This window comes from Zalophus californianus, chromosome 5 (genome assembly GCF_009762305.2).
Source record: "Zalophus californianus isolate mZalCal1 chromosome 5, mZalCal1.pri.v2, whole genome shotgun sequence".
NCBI classification, from domain to species: Eukaryota; Metazoa; Chordata; class Mammalia; order Carnivora; family Otariidae; genus Zalophus; species Zalophus californianus.
In genome coordinates this window covers 61,377,008-61,402,270 of record NC_045599.1, presented here as the reverse complement: position 1 = coordinate 61,402,270, position 25,263 = coordinate 61,377,008, and the positions used below count along the sequence as shown (strand labels likewise).

The 25,263-nt window shown below is 43.9% G+C and overlaps 1 protein-coding gene across 1 annotated transcript in view; it reads right to left on the bottom strand.

Moving 5' to 3' along the window:
* RASGRF2 (Ras protein specific guanine nucleotide releasing factor 2) overlaps nucleotides 1-25,263 on the bottom strand; it is a 230,024-nt gene that overhangs the window by 27,374 nt on the left and 177,387 nt on the right. The window contains 2 exon segments of the mRNA XM_027606459.2: nucleotides 736-848; nucleotides 17,647-17,753. Of these exon segments, the coding sequence (XP_027462260.2) occupies nucleotides 736-848; nucleotides 17,647-17,753 (220 nt within the window).

The following is a 25,263-nucleotide window of genomic DNA, read 5'->3' as shown; positions in this document are numbered from 1 at the left end:
TAAAGCAGACTAGAAAAACATCCACCCATGAGTTCAAGAAGCTATAGGAGAGCTTATTACCTGCTGGGATGCTGGGTGTAATGACAGCCACAAACAGTCTCTCGTGGGAAACCCAAAGTTCAAGCTTTGATCACACCTGTGAGCTTTTATACAACCTACATGATGTGGGAATCCCAACGTGAGAAGTTGTCAGTAAAACTGGTCTAGGACCGGTGAAGCAAGCCGGAGAAAACACGTAACTCCTAGAGGGTGGTACATCCACAAACCAGGAGCACGGGACTTGTGCAGAAATGCTACCGCCCTGCTCATAAACACGAGCTTATGGTCAACAACTAGAACCGAGGGCAGGAAAACCACCTCTCTCTGCAGTACCCGCTGGGGATGCAGGAGAGGATCCTCAAGGCACCCCCCCTTTTCACTTGTGGTTCTGCAGGAAGCCACTGTCTGCCCACATGGATGGGAGAAACTGCACTCCTGCATGCCACGCAAGTTACGTCGCCCAGGCCAAGTCCGCCCAGGCCAAGTCTGCCCAGGCCAAGTCTGCGCCTGAGGCCGCAGACGCCAACCTGCCCCCCAGAAAAGAGAAGATGATACGTCACTCTTTGTGGTGACAGCAGTCTCCTTGCTGCCCCCAGGAGTCTAAGATGCATCTTCCTGGTCTGATAGGATCTTATTTTCTAGAATATCACACGAATCAACCAATGTCATTAGGAGGCCCCTGCAACTGCATTTTACCTCAGGATATTCGCCGTGGCTTTCCTTTCCTGGGGAAGAAGGTCTGGGTCCTCGCAAACTTCTTCTAGTAAATTGAGGACATTCATCTTTAGTTCATTGTTGAGTTCAAAATCCTATAAAATAAAATGCATCTTGTGAAGTTTTAGTTGCGAAGGTTTTAGCTCCATGATACGTGACACCATTTCTCATGATAAAATCCCTAGAAGCTATGTATGTAAATTAAAATATATGGAACCTAGGATTGCTTTTCCCACCAGAAATCTTGAGTTCATTGTTTTGGGATGGGGTCCTATTGTTGGTATTTCTGACAGGCCCCCAGGGGGCTGGGAAAATTCCTCAAAGGTATAAAAGCTTCCCTTAGCCTGAACCACTGTGCCTCCTCCCCACGTTTACCTCTACTCACCTTTCACGTCTAGGAGGTGATAAACTTTCTCCCAGGAGCTTCTTTATTAAATCCAATGGGATAAAGGGCTTTGCTTTGATGCTCCCATGGTACCCCTACCATAACCTGCTATATTGTAAAGGCTGAAATAATGGTCTGGTTTCCCACTGGACCATGTAAGTGGTACTGAACCGAGATCAGTAACTGGGGCATTGCAATAGCTCAAAAAAAGATCTTTTGCAAGAATAAAATCTGTCATTTGGGCAGTGACTTGAACTAAGAACTTCAATACAGGTATGTTAAGGGCTAAAGAATAAATGACATTAACAGACTGATGGGGGCATCAAGCAAGCCCAGGAGTGAGATTGAAGGGGCACCCACTGGGCAAAGCTGGGACAAGATGAGCATCAAAATGAATCATGAGAGTGATAAGTAATAACCAACTGAATCAACACAACCTGTAAATCCCTACTGATCCTCACAAAGACATAAAAAGATAAATACAGAAAGAGGGTGGAAGAGAAACTTTTCTTTATAGTAGAATTCCAACTAATAAATGCAAAGAAATAAGAGTTAGAAAAATCACCACTTTGCCCAAAGCAGTAATAACTGGTCAGGCAACTGAGCAGATGCTGAAATTTTTTGGGAATCAGAATTAATAGTGTCAGAGTACCCTCCCGCCCCTGCCAGAAATGATTTGTTAATTACAAAGAGAGACTCTGGCAGACGTCACCTTAATAAAGTGATCCGTTACCATCACCAATAACGGACCAAGCGCACATCAGGTACCTACTAATGTGATGCTCTGTGAAAATCATCAGTTATTTTTTTCCCCAAAATGCATCATCTTACATTTGCATTGTGAAGAAGCATTGTGCTCTTCAAAAATGTTAATGCATTGGAAGACAAAGAAAAACTGGAACAGTTCCAGTTTAAAGGACACCGAAGGAACCACAAGGATGCAACATGTGAATCTGGATTAGATCCAGGATCAAGGGGAAAATGCGAAAAAGGCATCACTGGGACAATTGGCAAAAGTTGAGTCAGGACTATGCACTAGTTGGGAATGTTATCAATGTTAAATTGTCCTCAATTTGATCATTTTATTGAGGCTGTTTAAGAGCAGGTCTTTGTTTGGAAGGGCAGGGAGGAGGTAGAAAGAGAGAGAGAGAAAGAACACAAAAGCGGTGAGCACGTTAAGTTATTACGAGTGACCGCAGATGGGTATCAGTGTTCTTTGTCTTTTCTGGCATCCTACTCTTGATTTGAAATTTTTAAAGGTAAAAAGTCTGAAAAAGAAGTAAAAAGGTAACATCATGTCCCTTGCACTCTTTTATTAATGCATTCTTATGATACACCGACAGGCAGCATGCTGGGATGGTCAGGTTTTCAGAGATGAACTGTATGCTGCTAAGTCCTGCTTTCAAGGTCCTTACTCTGATAGACTATCTTTCTATGTGCAGGCGTGAACGTGTATTTTCCCTCCTACATAAAGTGACGCCTTGTAACTACATCTTAACTTTAAGGAAAATAATTTTGAAGCACTGACATTCTGAATTCCTTTAAATGATTAGAGAAAATATTGCTAATTAGAATGAATCCAGTAAAAAAAAAAACAGCACACATTTCCTATTTTAGTAAATTAGGGGCAAAAAGGTCCATAATTTCACAAATTGCAGACAATGCGACAGTCTGCCCTAATTTGACTTGGATATTCTTGTATCTCAGTTGGGTGGAGAAATGTGTAACAAATTTTTCTCAATATTTCGCTTTTACTGCTTGACAATCAGTACCATTTATTTGGAACAGCGGGCGGAGAGTCTGCTTCTCCTTCTACCCCTAACCCCTGCTCATGCGCTCTCTCAAATAAATAAATAAAATCTTTTTTAAAACGTATGCAAGGAAAAGAGAGTAATATCTTCTTACTGTTTTATTTGTCCAACCCCTCCCCCATTTCAAGGTGAAGGGAATATTTGCAAACAGCTAATAACCTCACTAACTTCAATCCCTGAGCACTACCAAAGGATTTCTCAGCCATCAGGAGTGTTTCCTTAATGAATATTGGTATTTATTGGTGAGATGATAGAGTCCTCCTGTAACTGTGTCAGTCTCTAATGATGCCCATCATCTGATGATAAGTGGTTTAGTGTGAAGGACATCAGGCCAGTGTTTGGACCTTGCTGAGGGATAATTAGCAGTTTCATCAACAAGCTCCATTGAGTACCTACTGTGCCCCATCCTGGGCTCAACAGGGGAAACAGTTCTGAGACCCCAGGAAAGCAAGATGTGTCAAAGGTCTTGTTAAGGAAAATAAAACATCATTTTATTATTCTGAGCTCTGGAAAGACTAGCCTGAGAGAGACCTTTGAAAACTCGGTGGAATCTGACCAGACAGTATTTGAGGCATGATGAAAGTTACAGGTGAGCATTTGCTCTGCTGATGATGTAGCTGAGGTAAAGCACATTACCCAATGATGGCTGAGTACGAAGTGTAAGAATTCTCACGCATAGTTTCCCTGACATCTGCAGAGGTTTTTCCCATGTTCAGAGTGACATGCTGTGCATGATTTCAGTTGTCCCTTGGCTGATCCAGGAGCAGACAAGGCAGGAACCTATGATCTTGGGTCACACATGGGCCACTGAGGCTGAAAGGATGTGATCATAAGGAAGGAGGTACCACCGAGCAGACAAAAACACAGGTCGTCCATTTGACTCTGGTAACCTGCACTCCTGTCTGATAGTATGCCCACGAATCAGTGCATTTTCTTTTTTTAAAGATTTTATTTACTTGAGAGAGAGAGAGAGAAAGCACAGAAAGAGAGTGAGAGGGAGAAGCAGACTCCCTGTTGAGCAGAGAGCCCCACGTAAGGCTCGATCCCAGGACCCTGAGATCATGACCTGAGCCAAAGGCAGATGCTCAACCAACTGAGCCACCCAGGCGCCCCTTACCACAGATTCTAATGTGGTAGATCTGGAACAGAGATACTTTTCTAATGAGCTCCTGGGCGATGCTAATTACACTTTCAGTAGCAAGACTTTGCCATTGTTTATTTTTTTAAATTCATGCAAAAAACAACTCCTCAAAAACTGACTAAAAAAAAAAAATTCTGATTCCTCTGATGTACTACGTAGAATGCAAAATTTTCTTTTTACCAATGCATGTAAAATGCAGAATTGGCCGTTTGAAAGTCCCTATTCAAAACGTAGTAGCTACTACTTCAATAGAAATCTGGAGCAGCTAAAAGGCACTTGCCCTATTTAAATCCAGAGGTAGATTATTCATAATAAGTCTGCCTGACAGCCATTTTTAAATTATCTGGAATCTAATTTTTGGTCGCATTTCCTCAGGCCCTGAAATGAGAAATGAGAATCCTCCGGGGGGGGGGGGTGGGGGGTGGGGAAGAACACCGGCTCCTTCTCGGAGGCAGCAATCGGGGCGCCCACGAGATGGCGCTCCTGGGTCGTCCGGCTCTGCAGGAGTCCGCACCGCCTTTCTCCTCGGAGCTGGCGGGGGGCCCGGCACAGCGAGGGGGCCCTGCGCGGGGGAAGCTGCCTGCTGTTGGGTATCTCACGGCCCAGATCAGCTAGCCGTGCGCGTCCAACAGGACCTGACGCAGTCACCCAAGCCATCCCAGCAACAGCTTATGTAGGTTAGTTTTTGTTTCCCAGTGTTTGAAGCGGAGATGAGGAGACAGATCAGAAAGAAGAAACCACCCTGCTTCCAAAGGTGCAGAGCCCGGAAAATGGGAGACTTTTACATTTCGGTCTCTAAAGAGGAGACGATAGTTCTTATTCCTTCAACAGTTCCTGAGCACCTCAGTTTATGACTTGGCGGGGTGGGAAGGCAGGGCAGAGGACAGCAGAGTGGGCGATGGGCAGATGAAGGAAACATTATTAACCAACCCCTGGAGCCCCGGGGAGAGGGGTCTGCAGCGGGGAGCGCGGCGGCCCTGCCCCGCCGAGTCGGAGGAGAGGTTGTGGGCCTGCAAATGCAGCTCCGGGAACCCCTGCAAAGAGGGGACAGCTCACGCGGACTATCGGACTATCGGGGAACAAAGAAAATGCTTAGGGACGAGGGGTTACCAGCCAATGATGTTAGATCCTCCTCAAGTGATAAGCTCTGCCGAGAGAAGTTTATTTTACCAAGATTTTGACTCTGCTCCGACACATTCATAAGCGATTAAAAGTCAGTATTTCCCCCAGGTTAGTGAGCAACTCCTGGGGTCATTATCGTAACTAAGACTTGGTGAGAGTTCACCACATACTAGATGATATTTTAATCACTTTATGATCTAATTTAACAGTTACAATCATTATTATTCCCATTTTACAGACAAGGAAGTCAAGGTAAAGAGAATCGAAGTATCTTGTTCAAAGTCACACAGAGAGCAAGTGGCAGACTCAGGACGCCACCTCGGCGGTGTCGGCGGAAAACCTGAGTTTCTAACTGTTAACACCACAGACTGTCCAAAAACAGTGGCTATCAGTGATTTAGTGCTGGTAGCGTAGGCTGAAAGACATTATCAGACAGGCTGGTTGTTGCCCTACTGACTCTGGAGCTATTTCCCACCTATCCTAACACCCATCTGAGATAGAGATCTTGAAACTCAGGTTTGTATTAATAAGACTAGATCATACAACAGAAAAATAATGTGTGACGCAATTATTCAGATTCTCCAGCCTGCTGACACTAAATCCCCAGCTGAGGCATGCAGGCAATTACATTCATTCTTTCGGGAGAGCAGGGTACTAATTAGTAATACGCTATGCATGGCCAAGGGAACTCTAGGACATTGGGAAAATCTAATTCCATAAACACAGTTTGAGGGTAAAGAGAATTAGGAGAATAATTTTCTCACTGTAATCAGTACAGTGTATTCCGGACTGTGGCCAGAGTTCTTAAAAGGAAAGTAGAAATACTGCAGAATGGAGCAAAACCACATAAATAGTTTTTAAAAACCTGGGACAATGGGCTCATAAAGAAGGGGCTTAGGATAGGTTAGGCTCAAAAATAAGAGCCTGGGGTTTGACAATGATTTTCAAGAAAATGAAAAGCACGCTACTGCTTTCTGTTGTCTTTGACTACAGAAGATGAAGAATTTACATTGTAGTGTAGATTTAGTTTAGATCTGGGCCATTTTGTCAACTGGGAAACTGGGCCAAAGATGCTGAGCGATCTTCCCAAGATCTGTGCAAATCAACCTTGATAGGTTGAGGGTACACGTTTCTGGATTCCTCATCTTAATAAACTAGAGATAACAAGTCTCTAAACCAGTGTGGTTTTCAGTTCTTTTGAGGAGGGGAGACTTTATTCAGAAGTTAAGTGTTGGAACCTGATCCCAGGGCAGATTGTGCTGGTTAACAGCCGGCAAGGGGGACCATGCCCTGCACCTGTTTGGCCTCACCCACCTGCACCACCCCTGGCCGGTTGGCCTTCTTGCCACCTCTGGGCAACCTTGATGCTGAATCACAGTTTGTCGCTGGAAAAGTGAAAGGCGGGGTTCTCCAGCATTTCCCATCACCTAACTACAAAGATATTTTAAAAGCCTCTTTGTTTGCCCTACAAAAGAAACAACCTACTCAAAGACACAAGGAAGGGCATTACCTTTGGAATAAAACCCAACAAAGCAACTTCACAATGATTCCAAACTTTCCAATACCTGTTCAACACTTAACTCATAAGGTTCTAGAATCTCCAGAAAGGAACAGAATATATAGAAAATGTGAAACTGACCAGCATGTAGCAGCTTATGCACCAGGAGGAGGTGGTAAAGCCCAGATGTAATTAAGCCCCAGGAGCACAGGTGCTCCTGGTGGGGGCTCAAATATTTGTTGAATGAATGGACAAAGTTCTGGGGAGGATACGTGACTTTGAGATGTGTGGTAATATGTTACCTAATTCTTAAACTGGCGTTTGGGGAAATTATTTTAGCAGATGTGAGGTGGGAGGCTACTAGAGGAAGGCACAATGCAAAATGTGGAAGATATGTTAGGACAAAAATAACTGGGAGGAGGCAAATGGCAATGAATGACACCAACTCAGTGAAAAGAAAGAAGCCATGCAGAAAATAATTTATTCCACCATTTTCTAACAAATGATTCTGCATTTGAATGACTTGCTAAAATCCAGCCTTTAGACCTGAAGAGCTGCGCTTAGAAGAATTTTAAATACTGCCCACAACCTTGAAATCACATAACTCCCAGGCTTACATCTTTATGTCTCAAAAGAGAATCAATTTAAAAAGCATTTATCAGAAGAAGGAAAAATTTTTCCAGATGCTGTTTTCCACTGGTTTCTAGAGAGGTGGTTAATTGATAGGAGTGTAGCTTTCAAGACAATGACAAAGATTAGAGAGGAAAAAAGAAGAGTTTGGAAAGGCCTCGCTTTAATCTTGATTTTTAAATTTTCTTAGTTAATTAATGCCACATGCCAACAAAATTATCATTGACTTTAACTCGAGAATAGGTCTTAGTAAAGAGTGGTCTATAAGTTATACTTTGTTCTCCATGCCCTGACCCATAAAAGGGAAAAAGACTGGTAAGGAAAGCTGGTAGGCAAACCTCATCTTCCCCATGGAGAAGACGGACCCAGTCAGGAATGTGGCAGCAGTAGAACCTTTGACATTCATCCAGGAAGAAGCTTTATTATGCAAAGACATTAGGAGATACAGGTTGGTAGCATCTGGAAGCAGAATGGGCAGGAGAGGAAGCACAAGGAAAAGGGCAGCAGGTAGGCAACACCTTAAGACCTGAACAAAGGGACGCCTGGGTGGCTCAGTAAGATTAAGTGTCTGCCTTCGGCTCAGATCATGATCTCAGGGTCCTGGGATAGAGCCCCGCATCGGGCTCCCTGCTCAGCGGGGAGCCTGCTTCTCCCTCTACCTGCCACTCCCCCTGCTATGCTCTCTGACAAATAAATAATTAAAAAAAAAAAAAAAAGACCTGAACAAACCGGTTAATGCCCCAGTGCTGAGCTGGCACCTTGGAGTCCTGGGGGACAGGGGCGCTGGTCCAGAGAAGGGCCCGAGGACTCAGTCCCGCATGCCACAGTTTCCAGAAACACCCCCTAGGTCCACAAGTGATTATGAGCATGTAGAATGCAAACTGGAAGAAGAAGCTACTGATGTATATAAAATCCCGTATGGTGTTTCTCCGTGTTTTCTGTCCACGAAAGCCATCACAGAAGGTTAAAGAATCCCGCTGGTTCTACAGAGGAAGCTAAATTTCTGTCTTGGCAACAATGGGAACTGAAAATAAGTTCCATTTAACACACTGGTTTCCTAAACTCTTAATTCTGTTTCACACAGACTTAAATAAATCCTGTTGTTAATTTCTCACCGAGTTTTCTTTTCTTGTTTTTAAAGACATGCATGGAAAGCTTAAGGAGAGTTTAAAGGATAACAATAGGGATGTACAAAAGATAAGAAACAACTCTGGTAGGCAGTCAAAGGAAGTAGGATCTTCTCACTTGGTTGTTTGCCTGGACCACAGAAAAAAGAGTTAGAAAATCTATCTTCAGGATTATAAAAAAAAGAAGAAGAAAATCCATAGTTATCAGATAACAGTTTCTGATTTTATATCTTACATTTTCTAGAGCACTCTGACAAATAATTCATTTGTGCATAAGAACCCCTTACAGATCATTTTGCCACTTTTATGAATGAGGAAAATGGTAAGCTACATTGGAATCTAGACTAGAATTCAGGTTTCCAGACTTCTCTCCTCACCTGAGTCCTTTTTGCCCCGGGAACTCAAGTGAAGTGTGATGCCCAAGGCAGTCTGTTCTGAGCGGGGGGAAGGACAGGACAGATTTTGATAAAACAATACAGCAGGATTAAATATGATAGTGATGAAAATAAGTACCAGCCTGCGTGCCCAGGAAATCAGGAGCAGCCAAAAGGAACTTAAGTAGTTGGCCTAATTAAATTAAATAGAGCATTCTTTCACTTTGGCTTCCCTTCATGGGAAATCTGAGTTTGGGAACAAACACTGGTTGAACCTGGTGGATATCTGGGATTTCTTAGCCTGGACATGCAGAGGTCAAAGGGGAAATGGCGTGAACAACTGGAAGTGAATGGGCGCTAATTAGTAAAGATGAGACTAACATAAAAAAGAATGTAGCCCATTGATTATCTTCCCACTTAGTGCCTTTATCCAACGATTTGCAAGGTTGAAGCAGGAGACAACAAATTTGTCATTAAACAGAAAGAGTTCATAGCTGTCAGCTTCTCACATTGCAACTCAATTCTCTCTTGTTCGCAGCCTCCCCACCACACCGCAGGCGACAGGAGCCTCATTGTACTTTGGGCTGCTGAACAGGGGGCAACATCCTCATCCACCTGTTAGGTGGGATGTCTGGGGTCTCCTGACCTTTCACTGTAGACTGCACTAGCTTCAGCTCCTGCCACGGCCAGCACTGGGTGGCGGGGGGCGGGGGGTGGCCTGGCACGGGAGTCTATTAATCACTGTCCAAGTGCAGAAGGTGCTGCCCCGGTTGTCAGAAGAGAGGCAGGGCTCTGCTCCGTAAAACTATACACATCCTTTGTCTAAGGGACACAGAATAGACTCTGGGACAGAAGTAACTTTTCTAAGGAAAGATTTAGAAATAGCAAAAGCATTGTCAGTGTTAGCACATGATATTCTTGCCCTTTTGAGTCAGAAGTGGCTTTGTACGTTTTGCCTTCAAGCTGTCTGCACCCCAAGAGCTGGCCAGCGAGATCAGGGGTTAGGGCCTGCGCTGGGCAGCCAGCAGCCTGGGTGTGCAACCTGCTTCTGCCACCTGCTATCTGTGTCATTTCAAGCAGACTGTTTCATCTCCGGAGGCTTCTATTTCCCCATCTGCAAAGCTGGGATAATAACCATACCTACCTGCCCTCCCTTAAAAGGTTGAGTGAGGGGGTAAATGACTTACTATTTGAAAACTGCTTAGAACAGTGACTGACACATTAGTAAGCGATATAGTATTTGTTAGTAAACAAACAAACAAAAAACCCACCACCACCAACACCAAAAAGACACAAAACCATTGCAAGTCTTGTCATTCAGAATGTACCCTCATAGAGGAAACTGCCTTCTAAGTGGAGGGTTATGTATTCAAGTTGCCTATAAAAGACCACGTGCCCTGTATCATAATTAAGACAGCCTCAAACCTCAGGCTGGTTCAGAGATCATTTCTATGGAAGGCAATGGCATGTCCTCCTAGCTCAGTGCTGGCTACACATCTTCCCTGGGAGTGGACGTCGGGAGATCTCATCGAGCTGTGGTAAGGACTTGGGGAAGAGTGGCTTGTAAAATCCTGGGCATCTTCAGGAGCGTGAGGACAGGAAGCACCCACACAATGCAGAGTGGTGTGGCCCAGGGAGGCAAATTTTCTCCAGCAAAGAGCTCAAAGATCAGGCATCTGTCCTCTGAAGACAGCCTTGCAAGTGGAAAGAAGAGCCGTGACTCAAGAGCAGAAACTGAGCTGCAATCGTGGATGGGGGAGGCCCCGATGGGCAGACTGGCAGGACCAGGTGGAGATGAGAAGGGGCTGAGCCCAAGGGCAGGACAGGGCTGGAAGGCAGCTGAGTGCTCTCAGAAGGGTCGACAGGAGCTGCCTAGTCAGTAGCTGGATCTTTCTTACACATACATTCTCCCACCCACACTGAAAGTCTGTACTAGGCTCATCCTTGGCCCAACCTCCGTTTCAGATTTGGAACAAAGAATAAATCTGAACTTAGTGCTCTAATTTGATGCTAGATTTAGTGTCTTACTAAGCAATGCCAAAAAATTTAAAAATTAGAAAAGGGCCCCCTGTCATCTGTCGAGATAACTAACAGAAGGGACGAACGACCTAAACTCTCATTTTAGGACACCCTGATCCCTGAGGTCTTTGCACACACAAAGTCCCTGCCATCCCAGCAGCACCCGCTTTCCCACCTCAAGTAATCAACTGGGCATGATCCCACTGGACCCCTGACCTGAAGCTGCAGGCTCGAAGCCCAAACGCAAGGATGCTCGTCGGTACGCACCCTTACTGGGAAAGAGCCATCATCTTCTTTGGGATTTATAACCCCAACACCGATGTTACCTAAATGTTTTGCCTTGTCTACAGACCCAACAGAGGTGTGCCCCTCTTTAGCAGGCTTATTGTTGGGGCCAAGCGGAGATGACCAGTAGTTTCCTGTTTCAGAGGAAGGGGGCCCTGCAGGAGAGAGGGAGGAGTTCTGAGCCGAGTTCTGAGACCAGCTGGGTCTGGCTCACGGCTGTGCTTCCGAAGGATCTAGGACTGTGAGGTTAGACTAGAGCCATTCATCACACGTGGCTATTTAAACTTAACTACATTAAATAACGTTCAAACCTCCGTTTCTCAGCCACCCTAGCTGCATTTCGAGGGCTCCATTAGCCACATGTGGCTACTTTACTTGGCCCAACAGATATAGAATGTTTCCACCATTAGAAAAGGTTTACCTGGGCAGCGATAACTGACCCTCTCTGAGACCTAATCGCTTCACTGGTCCAGTCGGGGTAACACCATTTGCCTGGGTTTAGACCCTCCCAGGGCTTGGCCAGGAGCAGCCATCTGTAATGTTCTAAGCATTCATCTGTAACCGTCACTCTAACAGGTCTTACCTCACGTAATCCTCACAATTGCTAGAAGAAAGAAGTGACATCATCCACACTTAGATGGAAGGAGAAATGGAGGCCTGGGGGAGCTGAATAGTTTGCTCAGCCACACAGCTGATAATTGGGAGGGAGGGGATTTCCATCCAGGTAACTCTGACCTTGAAGCCCGTGCTCCTCACCATCGCTCCACTGCTTCTCCAGTGGGCTTCCCGAAGGCCCCTCTGCTCCGACATCCATACATGGACACAGTGGCCTGAGGTCAGCTCTGACTGGGATTTCTGGAGGTGTGAAAGCTTTCACTTCAACTACTATGCATGACTACAAAGTGGAGTTCTGAGAGCCACTGATTCTTGTCTTAGACCCCAAACTCCATTTATTTGTTAGGTGTGTTCAGGAAGTGTTACAGAATATGGATTCTAACAAAAAGACCCTGGGGTCTGTGTGAATGTATTTGCGTATTTTTACATGATAGAGTATATATAAAGCGCTCTTATATAATGGGAGAAGCATGTATGTATGTAACAAGTATCATACATAGTGTTAACAGTGAAAGAACAAACTGGGGGAAATGAGTGTAATTGGCCGATAAAAGGTCTTATCCTTAATATAGAAAAAGTACGAAATATCAATAAGAACAATACTAAAACCAACAGAAGATTGGGCAATGCCCAGGAAGAGGGGCATGGGCTGGGAGGGGCCCCTCGGGTGCTACCATATCTTCATCAGGGTGGCCGTTGTACAGGTATGTGCAAAGGTAAAGTCACTGAGCCACACTCCTAAGTTTCGTGCCCTTTGGATGAAGAATGTAATAGCTAGGTAAAATGCAACAAAGCATATAAACTGAAATATAAACTTGAGAGTTCTTCGTCATCAGCTAAATGTGTGCTCTCTTTGTCCCCCAATGAGTGTAAGAGCACTGAAATGAGTTAGAGACATAACAGCTGAGTTCTTTTGATATATTCTGTGAAACAGCTCACCCAGATGACCTGCACTTCCCGTATCACAAACAATGATGTAATGATCAAGCAGCGGTACTCCTTTTCACTGATCCCATTAAATTGCTCTGTCGGCCATCCTTCCCCACCCTGCATGTAGTTTTGGAACGGCACCAAAGTCTTGGAGAACCATTAGGTACGAGAATTATCTCTTCAATCAGAATGTCCAGTCCAAAACATTGATCCAAGATCCAGTTCAGTCCAGAATAAGACATTTTCTTCCTAGCCTAGCCTGGCCTGCCTTCAGCCTGGAAGTCTACCCAAAGCCCCCCCCCCCCCCCCCCCGCCCCGTTCTTTCCCCAACACCTCCTCTCCACTTCTCGCTTTCCCTTCTTGCTTTCACTTTCACATGTCGGGGCAGGTTGAGCTGGGCCCTGCTCTGGATATGGCAGGTGGACGGTGGCTAAATCCTGTGGAGCGCTTGGTGGGATTTCTGGAGCCCTCTCCACTGGAGACTGAAGACCAGCTCCCCTGACTCAGGCAATGTCTGGATCCTCTCACGCTCACATCAACCCGGTGTCTGGCACCCTCCAGTGCTCAATTCTTGCTAGTGAATGAATGAAGGAGATGAGGGAAAAGACAGGAAGGTAGCAACGTTCACTCCTTGAGCTCCTTAGGGAAGGAGATTTTTATGTGAGTAGGTCATTTTTATCTGATCTTGTGCTTTTAAAAACATTCCCCTTAACCTACGGTTAAAAAAATGAAGGATCATTTCATTCTTGGCCACTTGTCACTCCGACGGTACCCAGAGTCAGATGGAGCAGGCGGTAACCTGTGGACACAGCTGCGGGCTCCTTCATTAGTGCTGTTCCATGGTCTGTAGAATTCCTCAAACAACTGCTCCAAGTATCTCTCCAGAATCAGTGGATCAATAAGGCTATGCGGGAAAACCAAAACTGCTCTAGATTATACACACCAGGCCTCGAACACACACTCGAGTGCCAGCCTCAGAGCCCCGCCCTCTCCTGTCTGTGCACAGAAGACAAGGCAGCCCCGGGAGCATGGGGTTAAAAGCACTGAGGCCCGAAACCTGCAGACAGCCTGGCACTGGGCAAATGACATGTGAGGCCTCCTAGCAGGAGACGCTTGAGAAGCGTGTAGACACCTAACGAAAACACTTCTTTCTCTCAGATTTTCTACACACACAGCCCTGACTTCTGGTCCCCTGGGGGCTTTAGTCTCTGTCTTGGCTGACTTCGGAAACTAAATGCTTGAGAATGACCTCCTGGAGAGAATGAACAACAGCAACATGAACACGTAAACTGGATTTGGGCATCTCCCAGGTGCCCAGCACTGCAGAGCCCCGAGGAAGCAGACGCAAAGATGAAGGAGACAAGTCCCGTCTGCAGGGAACGAGGGCTCCTTGTCGGGGGATGAAATGTTCACCTCCTGTCCTTAGCTGGAAGGGATTTGGTCACACCCACCTACAGTGGACTTTATGTCTCTCATGCGTCTTGATTCAATGTTGCCTTTAATCCTCCCTACATCCTTGGGGGAGGCAAGAGATGGATGGGTGTTCTCATTCTCAGAAGAGGATATTAACCCCCAGTGAGGCAGAGGGACGGAATCGGGCCCCACAGAAGATACAGTAGCACATGGAAGAACAGGTGTATCCCGACTCTGGGCTGCAGCTTCTGCTAACCCATAGACAAGGCATGTGGGAGGAACCCAGCCAGGCCTTGTGGCTTCACTTTCCACATGAAAGGCAACAAATGAGTGAAAAAGCACAACAAAATGAAGAGAAAGTAGGCAGAATGTATAACAGATGAAAACTTTTAGAATCAGAAAAAAAAAAAAAAGGCATTCTAGCCTTAACCAAATACTTATTAAAGGAAAGCCTAGAAGGTTCCAGAATGGCGTTCTAGCACACACTGCAGGGAAGGAGTTGAGGGTGACATCCTAGGGAAATTTTATTTCCCTGGAGAACCAACACGCATAATTCTGCCGCTCTATTTCTCCTGAATTATGTTCAGGGTCGTATCTGCCAATATTAGTTACCTTCGATGAGAAGTGAGAAATAGATACATGATACCTAATATTTTGTAGAAGACTCAATTCTCTAGATTTTTGGGGGACAAAGCTACATCTTGTCACTTCCCTGAGGCTTTTCTGTTTTCAGTAAATTGAAGTGGTAGTTCTGGTTGGTCTACCATGTGAGGAGAAATGCAACTGTTAGCATGTTTGGCTGTATTTTTGAAAAGACTACAATTTCTGACTCATTTTTTTTTGGAAAAGTTATTAATTAAAATAATCAGGTTGCCACAATAATGTTACAGTCTTCCTTAATGGACTCAACCAGCACAAAGTGAATCAGATAATGAAAAATCCTATCGTCCAAGTCCTTCATTTTGTGAGGTGCAACGATGAGGGTTAACTAGCAGAGTTCTTTCTTTCTTTATGCACCATGGTGGTCCGCTTGCTTGGGGTCCGTCAAGCCAGGGGCAACACCCACACCTCCTGGGGAGCCAAACTGGCTCAGGCCATGCCAGTGTGATGGAGAACTCACGTGAATGAGGAAGGGGACAGGATGTGCACCAGGACAATGGGAAACCAACCACAGATCCTTAAAATCTATTCACACATTCAGGGAAGGTAAGAAAAGACAAAGGAGTGAGTGGTAAGAGCTTCCTCTGGCACATCAGGGTCTACATTTTATACAATAATCATGTCAGGACAGAAGACTGAATATGTGAGCAATGTGTACCATCGACATATGCCTCCAAGGTAGAGAAGCTGGGATTCCCAGTGTGGGCCCCTAAGTGGAACCGATGACAAAGTGCTTCCCCACATACAAGCACACCTTGAGTAACAGGCTGCAAAGTAGCTGAACTGTCTGAACAACAGCTAACACTTAGGGTGCTTTTTGGATTACAACGAAAGGCCCCAGGACACAATCTGAATAAAGAGACCCTTGCTTTCATATCAATCCACTTTCTATTCCAGTGATTTGGTGCTATTCAATCTAATACTGCCTGTATGCATATATGTATTTATGCAAGTACAATGCAGCCAAGGTCAAGCCACCTTGATCAAACACCTTACTGTAAATCTCTTTATCATAGAAGCAAGGGATTCAGTACACCCATCTCCCCATCTCTGAGTTCTCTTCACCCAAAGTAAAGTAAGCCCAGCATATTGTCAATTGCTTTGCAACTCTTTTCTAGCTACTACATAGAGTTTTATGTGAATTGTGGGGGATTCCTGTTCCAGATTATTAGAAAAAAGAGGGCACTGGGGATTGACAGAAAGGAGGTGAGGCTGATAGGGAAGCAAGATTAGAGGTTTTGGAGAGAAGATTTGCAGATAGGAGAAAGCTGAGCCCAGGTCAATCTGGGCTTTCGCTTTCGGCGGGGAAGACAAGCAAGGGGCATCTGCTAAGCCTTGTGTACTGAAGCTACTCCGCGTCTCTGAAGCCACAGCAGGCCCCCGGAATCAGAAGTCGGGACCCCGAGTCCAAAACCAGAGAGGAATGGGATGGACAGTCAGACACAGGAGAGACCTCATTACCATGTATCTGCAATGAGGCACGTGGGACTTAGAAGCAGCTCTCCTCATCAGGAGAGACTAGACATTTTCAATGGACTCAGGACGGTTCTCAGAATTTGAGTCATATGGGATCCATTTTTATTTATTTAAGATGTGTAAGATAAAATTTTTACATCCTATATTAATGTGTTACCTTCATTTCTATTTTAATTAACACTTAAGAATCGTCATGGGTTAACCGATGGTGAGGCCCAAATCCCACTTTTCCCAATTCGTGAATTCTCCCACAGGGATTCCAGGCACATGGCTCTCTTGTGACCCCAATCTCATGGACTGTTGTCACCAAGGGCCACGTGGCAGACCCATGACAACCTCTGAGAATATAATGAAGTGAGACCTGGGAGTTCCTTCTTTCTCTTTTTCTTTATTCATTAGCATGTTATTCACATTTTATATGTTTAATGCGTTCTGATCTGAGCCATGGAGGGCTCCCTTCCCTCTCTTTAAAACTCTCCTGGCAGGGTAGTGCTAGGCAGCCACCTGTCTGCCAGGGCCCACCCATTATTTGGCAGTGGGTGACAAAAGCACAACACGTGGGGCGCCTGAGTGGCTCAGTCGTTAAGCATCTGTCTTCGGCTCCGGTCAGGATCCCAGGGTCCTGGGATCGAGTCCCACATCGGGCTCCCCGCTCGGCGGGAAGCCTGCTTCTCCCTCTCCCACTCCCCCTGCTTGTGTTCCCTCTCTCGCTGTGTCTCTCTCTGTCAAATAAATAAATAAAATCCTTAAAAAAAAAAAAAAGCACAACGTGTGTCTCAAGCCCATTGAGGCAAAGGAGGCCCTTCCCTTACTTCGTGAAACTGTGAAATGGGTATAAATTTTACAAAAGTGTACTGAAAAGACGCAAATAACAAGGTGTCCTGTCAGCGTGATGCAATTTCAAAACAGAATACTAGGAACCAAAACATCCAAGGCATGAGGCAAAATATCTCCTAAATCCGCCTGAGAAAATACTCCCTGACCAGACACCAGAGTGTGTGGGCCCAGAGTGTTGCTCATCTCCAGGGGCATCTGCTGTTTACCTCAGTAGAGTACCTGCTGCTTACCTCCAGCTACGGGGAGGGCCCTATGAATGGCACTCCCTGGGGGGCACAGCACGGTGGCTCTAGCGCCTCAGGTGGGTGCCATTGCCTCAAAAGATGAGGAAAGAGGGGAACCAGGCTTCACTCCTGTGTCACGCCGGATCTGATACAGTGGATATTTGGCAAATACGCACGTGTTTGCTTTGATCTGTACATCTATCCTATATCTTCCCTTTCTGTTCTAATTCCAAGGTTTCAGACCCTAACTCCAAAGCCTCAGAAGGCGTTTTACAAATGTTAAGACTTAAAAAGTTGGTTTAAAAAAAAAATTCCTTGAACGCAATTAACGTTACCACTAAATTACCTGTGCGTGCTTTGAGACCCAGTGACGGAGGACATTCAGGACTCGATTGGTGGCTGTTCTCCGAATAATAAACTCTTTGTCGCATGTCCTCTCAGTGTTGTTAAATCCTTAGGAGGAGAATAAACACACACGTCGTTAAAGCCAATCCCCAGGAATCTGGAAAAGGTTAACGGACATGGGTTAACAGACACAAATACACACCTTGGCAGAGAGGTACCAGTGGCTTCAGAATGTGGTGAATTCTGCTTACTTACCTGTTATACCTCAGCTGTGAGGCTACCACCTAGACAACAGGTGCAATTAAATGAATAATGTGCACACATTTATTAAAGGCCACTGATTAAAGCTAAAGCCGATCTAATGACATTTCCATTTATGCCTGCCTTGTTCTAGAACATAAAGCCAAGAAAGTTTTAACAAATATTTAAGTGAACATTAGTGGATACTTTTGTCCCAAAGTCATTATACAACCAATAACATTTTCAATAGTTAGATGGATAGGCCCATACGTAGGTTCATAGATGATACAAATACCTTATTATGCACCCGTGTACTGAGAAGCAGGATAATATAGTGTTTAAGAACATGAACTCCACAGTCAGGCTGTCTGGGTCCAAATCTCTGTTGTCCTACCCTGGCAAGTTACAGCACCTCTCCATAACTGGGTTCCTTGCGTCCTGCAGGGACTAATGCGTACCTACCCCACAGAGTCGTTACAGAGATCAAGTTAGTTAATACATGTTAAGCATTTGGAATGACACCTGGAACAATAGTGAGAGCTCAATAAATGCTAGCTATTATTACACTTCAATATTGGTCGAGTGTCTCTGGTTCCCCTCTGTGCCAGTGTAGGTCTTGGTCTTGACCACCTTTTCACTATCAAGAAACTATTTTAAATTTTTTTCTATTGAGTCTCCGTTTTAAAAGATTTTACCTTCCAATCATAATTAAGTGACATATTTCTTTTAAAAATGAACGCAAGCCTTATATAACTTCACTGGCAAACCTCCTGAAAGTTGTCTAAACTCACTTGTTCCATTTCCTCCTCTCCTACATGCTCTACACCCCACTCCCCCCATCTTACCACCAAAACAGCTCCTCTTAAGGTCACTAGGAACCTGCATGTCTCTATAGCCAATAGACATCCATCATCTTTCCATTGGAAAGCTCAGCTGATGAACACTTACAAACAAATCCTCATGTACTTATATCCCCAGATCTCTTCTCTGGGCTCTGGATCCATATATCCAATTGCTTCTTGATATTTTCCTCTTAGATGTTTCAAAAACCTCAGACCCAATCTGGATAAAAGAAAAAGCCATGGCCTTTCCACCAAACCTTGTCCTTATCCAGAGGTTCCAATCTCATTAAAGGAACATCACTAGCCATCCAGTTATATACGCCAGAAACTCTGTTTCTTCCTCATAATTTCATCTGCTAAGTCAATCTCAAATCTGTCCATACCTTCATGTCTACAAAGCCAAAATTGAAGCCGAGCTGCCAGCAACTCTCAATCTGGTCTACTGATAACCATCTTGTCATTCTTGCTTTCTCAAATCCGTTCTCCTCTCTAAAGTGAGAAAGATCTTTTCAAAGGCACAATTATATGTGTCATTCCCCTGTTTAAAGCCCTTCAATAGCACTTATGATAAACAGAAAAGCTCCTTAACACAGCCCACAAGGTCTTCCATGGTTTGATTCCTAGCTCCCTCTCAGCCTTGTCTGGAACCATATTCTTCTCACTTCTCCTCTTTCATCTCACCACCCTTCTTTTAGTCCTTCATCCTCACCCCAGGGCCTTTGCACATACTGTGCTGCGTCTGGCACAATTATCGCTCCCCTTTTCACTCAGTGAAAGCTATTCTTGTTTATTTCACTTCCCCAATTAAGCCCTTCCTGGTCTGAGCTGAACGAATCATCACATCTCACAGCACCATTTGCACGTTTGCTTTCTGGCACTTGTTCCATTTACAATTTCACATTTATTTATGTAGATGGGGACCAGGTATGTTTTTGTTGAGCACAATGAGCACATATCTGGCATGTAGCAATGCTGTACACAACATATATTTGCTGAAAAATGAATGAAAGCCTGGATAGTGAGAATTTACTATCGAATGTGATTTGAATGTAAAGATGATAGAGTGAAAGACTAAATGAATAGTCCTCAGACTCTATGAATTGAGTTAGACAAAAAAAAAAAAATCTGTGAACTTCTTAAGGGGGCAGAGGTCCCTTTTTGCATACTGCTCTTTGGATGTGGACAGGCCTCTTCGACCCTCTAGCAGACAACCATCAGAGGATCATGATGATGTGCTCTTGGCAGAACAGATCTCTTTTTAAAAAAATCTTTTGCTATTAAAAGCTTAAAAATTCTGGGTATAATATAATAAATATCTTTTAAAACGCATAGCTGAGTTCTCAAGAAAATAAGGAATTTTCCAAGGTCAAACGCACAGGGACCTGAAAACCAGAACCAAGCCTCTGAACTGATGCTAGCAGCCCCAAGAGGAGAGCAGCTCACCAGCCTCGGTAACACAGGATTTGGATTGTAAATCCATGTGGTTCAGGAGAAGCCCCAGGGTCTTCATGAAGTATGGGTGAGAGAATGGGAACTGAGACTCCCACATAAAGCTGGAACTCGCAAAAGACCAGTCCCTCTGTGAAGAGCAGACTGGGGGAAAGTGCTCCAAGTGCCCAAAGAGACAGTTAAGAAGCTTATCTGTCTCAGCCTGAATCTCTGTGAATGTGGGGAGAAAAAGCCTCCCTGAGAATTGATAGCCACAGGCCCACTTCATGTAGATTTGAAGCTCAGATTAAGCCACTATTGGATGGTCTGTCCCTCTACATGAGAAGCTAAAAAGTGGCCCAGGCCAGTGATAATCCTGGGACCCCTGACAAAAGTATACACAAAACTTCTCTGGAGGGACAGAAACTCAACCTCAGCCTGTACCAGATCACCACTAAAACAAAACAAAACAAAACAAAGCACAACCCAAAACAAAACAAACAAAAAAACAACTCTGAAGAAAAACTCACAATCCAATATTACAAAACACTCAAACTGTCTGCCATGAACAAGGATCAGTAGACACAGGGATGAGGAATGCCCCACCCCACCCCTCCACCACTACCAAGAATTCCAGGTACAAGAACTATTAGATAGATCCAGTTCAAACTAAAAATGTTTACAAAGACTAGTGATATAAAAGTGGGAACTGAAAACATGATAAAAGAATAAAAAATTTTAAAGTCAGATTTTACAAGAACCACATAACACTTCTTCAAAGCTGATAGAATTATTCTTTTAATTATTGTTAAAAAAATAGAAGAGTTGAAATCGAAAACTCAAGGATAGATAAACACTGATTAGACAGACGCCACTGAACAAACAAACAATAAACTGGAAAGAGATTTAAAAAACAGACTTGAGGGGCGCCTGGGTGGCTCAGCCGTTAAGCGTCTCCCTTCAGCTCATGTCATGATCCTGGGGTCCTGGGATCGAGCCCCGCATCGGGCTCCCCGCTCGGCGGGAAGTCTGCTTCTCCCTCTCCCACTCCCCCCTGCTTGTGTCCCCTCCCTCTCTGTGTCTCTCTCTGTCAAATAAATAAAATCTTAAAAAAAAAAAAAAAACAGACTTCGGAAAAGTACTCAAATGCAGTCCAAAGAGCTTAAGAGAGAAAACAGAAAAAAAGGTATTAAAAGACATGGAGGAAAGAATTCGAAGTTCCAACAAAAAATCAGAAGATCAATATAGGAAAATAATTTTTTTGACTTGATGGAAGACATGAATCTTTAGGTTCAGGAATTGCAATGAATCCCAAGCAGGATAAATAAAATGAAAGCCACACCTAGAAAAACTGCAAAATGATGGAACTCCAAGACAAAGATAACTTTGAAGCAACTGGTGAGGATATACTTATGATCTGTAAAGGAAAGGCAGCTGAAAAGGATAGGAAATGGTATGGTGAATGGGACAAGTAGACGAGAAGGCTCAAATCAACCAAATTAGTGTAGAAACTCCAACTGGGGTGAGAGCTGGGGAATAATAAGGCACCATCATTTTGCCAGGGGATGGAAGTCAAAAGCTCTTGGAACACTGAAAAAGGGTAATGAGACAGAGTCCCCCACCTGCATATATAAGGATGGCCAATCAGTGAGATGAGAATAGGAGATGGGAGTGAGAAATGGACAGAAAGATAAAAATCAAAGTGAAATATTAAGAAAGAAAAGCAATTTCAACAGAGCTGCTACTGCTTTAATGTATTTTGGAAAAAGTATCTATCACTACTTGTCTCTGCGTCTGCATCAGGGGTAGGTGGCAGGGGAGTTTTATTTTGAAAGAAAGGCAAGGAACACTCTTCTGCTCTCCAAGTTATTTCGTGTCACACATTAAAAGGCCACTTAAGGGATTTTCTTTATCAAATTTCCAATATTTCCATTAATTCAAATCTCAACCTCTCTTACCATTTAGATTAGGATTTGATTATACGGCTTGGATGTTCTTCGTAACTCCTTCTAATAACCATGTTATTTATCTTTTCTGTGGCGATCGCAGCTCGGTAAGTTCTCACTATCTCTGCTGCTCAGAGCGCATCCACCTGCAGCCACTTGCAGGACTCAACATGCTCTTGGAAAGTGACCGGGTACTCACTTAAGCTATCCCCAACCATGTGCACTCAGTGCGGCTGGGACAATGCACAGCTGGTAGGAAAGGTGACTAAGATAGCAGGAGCAGCCTTCCAAGTGCTGCAGGAACGCTGAGAACCAGGGAGGGAAGGCTCCAAAGACACACATTCCACTGCACCCTTCACAAGGCAGGCCATCCCTATATGGCTCCAGGATGGACAAGAAGTAAAGTCCAGAGCAAATCACTTAACCTCTCTGTGGCTCAGTTTCCTAACTTGTAAAATGAGCAGAATAAAACCATATAACGTTATGTTAAAAATTACATAATTCCTGTAAAACAAGGCACTCAATGAAATCATATTTATTATATTCTCACCTAGAGCAGGCTTCATCCATCCATCCGCCCCCTTGATCCAATGGCCCTCGCTAAATACTTTTGACAGAAAGCTACTTATAAGCATATGTGAAAGCAGCAAGGATCTGATGAACATCAACTTATTTCCCTCCTGGAGAGCTTTTCTCACTGCTTGATCAACGGATGGAGATCTTTGATTTTCTAGAGAAATACTCTCTCAATTCTATGTAAACCAGCAACAGTTTAGAAATTCCCTAAACCGGATACATGAACCATCTTTCTGAGGGCCATACCTGCAGCAAATGCTGTTAGATCAAGTTTTATGAAAGGAGCTGCTGCTCATTCATGAGCTGAAATTAATGCCTTACCTGGGCTCTCATGTGCTCGCTCACATCATCAGATATGCCTGGCTCCCCATTTTTTCATAGACTTTAAAACTACATGATCAGAGCAACAATTTTCCATCACTCATCAGGTTTTCTCCTTAAGTCCACCATCTAAACTGGGGGCTGCCTGGGCAATATTTATTTCTGAATTTTAGCACGAGCCACACAGCTAATTGGTGGTAATTCCATGTGGAAGCTACTCGACCCGAGAATCACAGATCCATCCCCCAAGGAGTTCTTGTGCCATTTTTTTGGAATAGCAAATAGAAAATCTTTGCAGGGCTTTACACATCTTTCACTTGTCAAGTGTGACAGCACAATGAAACCACATATACTAAGAGAGTTTCTTTTATGAATGCACATATCTGGAATACGGCACCCCAAGATTCCTGTCTTTCCAACTTTTCCATATTCGTTTGCAGTTGTAGGCACTGGTCAAAATGACTAATGTGGGCAACAAAAGCCATCTGGAGAAGTGATAAAAACCGAATCACCATACATGTGAATTGAAGAATGAGATTCAACTTTATGGTCCTTCCCCCAGACACCTTGTGAGTCACGCCATCCCTTATAGCAACTGGTAGATGTGACATCTCTCTCATTAAATATACACTCCTTGGTAAAGGGATTTCATCTCAAGCATCTTTGTAGGCCCTTTGGCTTTGCACACAAGCACTCAGCAGTTACTTAATAAAAATTCCATCACTCCCTATGGAAACTATTTGAAAGTGCCTGCAAGTGCTTTATATCTGAAGTAAGGGGCATCCTTTTACCATATTACTCTGATGACCACATATTTGAAATCTATTACAACCAGAACATACAATAAAGGAGTGGGGAGGGAGCCAAGGAAGTTGAAAAATGGGGGGGGAGGGAAAGTTTCATTTTATTCTTCAAATGATATGACACTTGGCCAACTTCACTGCCTACTTTGTGAGAGGCAAGTAAAATAATGTGATATGGAAATAAGATTACACATAGGTGAATTATGGGCTAGTCCAGTTAGAGTAACCCTGAGGCTACAGAGGACAAACTATAAAAGACAAGGAATTCTTGAGCAGGGTGAAGTGTTTTTAATGTCAGAAGTAGATCACCAAGAATTGGACCATGGAGCTCTTAGTACTTCCAACAAAGCATCTTTAAGCCATCCTTCTGAATTGGTGAGGAAAGTGAGAGTAGAATCCGAAAGAGCCAAAAAGCACAGAGATAATAATGCTATCAGTGGTCCATGGTGGTGTGCTGCCCGGGAGAAAAAGTAAATGCTAACAATTGGTTACTTTATCAAATATCTAGGAACTGTTTCTTGTTGTGTTTTTATCACCACTCTTTTGCATTGCTGTCTTAATATAGGCTTGTGGAATAAATGCACTGTGATCACTTTAATGTTCACATCAGTGAGGGAATTAAGAAAAGTAAGTCAGTGATGCATCATTTTTCATTTTATACAAAGGAGCCTCAATCTCTCCAATAACATCAATGTTCTCAATATGCTTTGCTTTATCTAGTAAATATCATCCTAAAAAATCATGTCATATAATTGGTTTGTACATTTCCATGTACATTTCTATCCTTTGGTTGCTGGCATGGAAAGATCATTAATATTTATTACTGCTTTTTGTCTGGTACTGTGCTAGGAGCTTTACAAGTGGTATAGAATTTCACCCTCACAACCAAGGACAATAATACCAATTGCCATTTATTGCATGCCCGCCAAGTACTGAATAAAGTATCGTGAACAATGTGGCTTCTTCACCAACAACAGCATCTGAGTTGGGGTGAATGTTATCCCCATTTATGGATAAAGAAACAAAATCAAAGAGGTGAAGAAACCTGGCAAAGGTCATAGTTACTAAGCAGCAGAGCCAGGATTTGAGTTCAGGTCTGTCCATTTCCAAAGCCAGAGTGCTTTTAGTGGCATCTCATTGCCTGGATCCAAAGTCGAGACAAATTTTTCTTACAATGTGGTAAACCAACCCTTAAGGCGACAACAGAGGATGCTGGAAAGTGAGTGCTTCTCTTTTAGTTTTAAATTTTGAGGTGTGCTCACAGAATGGCCCTGATTATAGAAGTATGTGTTTTGTACTGCAATGAATACCAAACAAAACACTTTATTTATCTAACTAAAATTAAAATTTTCTCAAAATGTGCTCTTTCCCCAAATTCATTATGTTTCCTATTGTAACCATCATATAGACCAGTGCTTTTTAAACTTCCAGTCCCATGACTTATTAATGCAGAATTAAACCA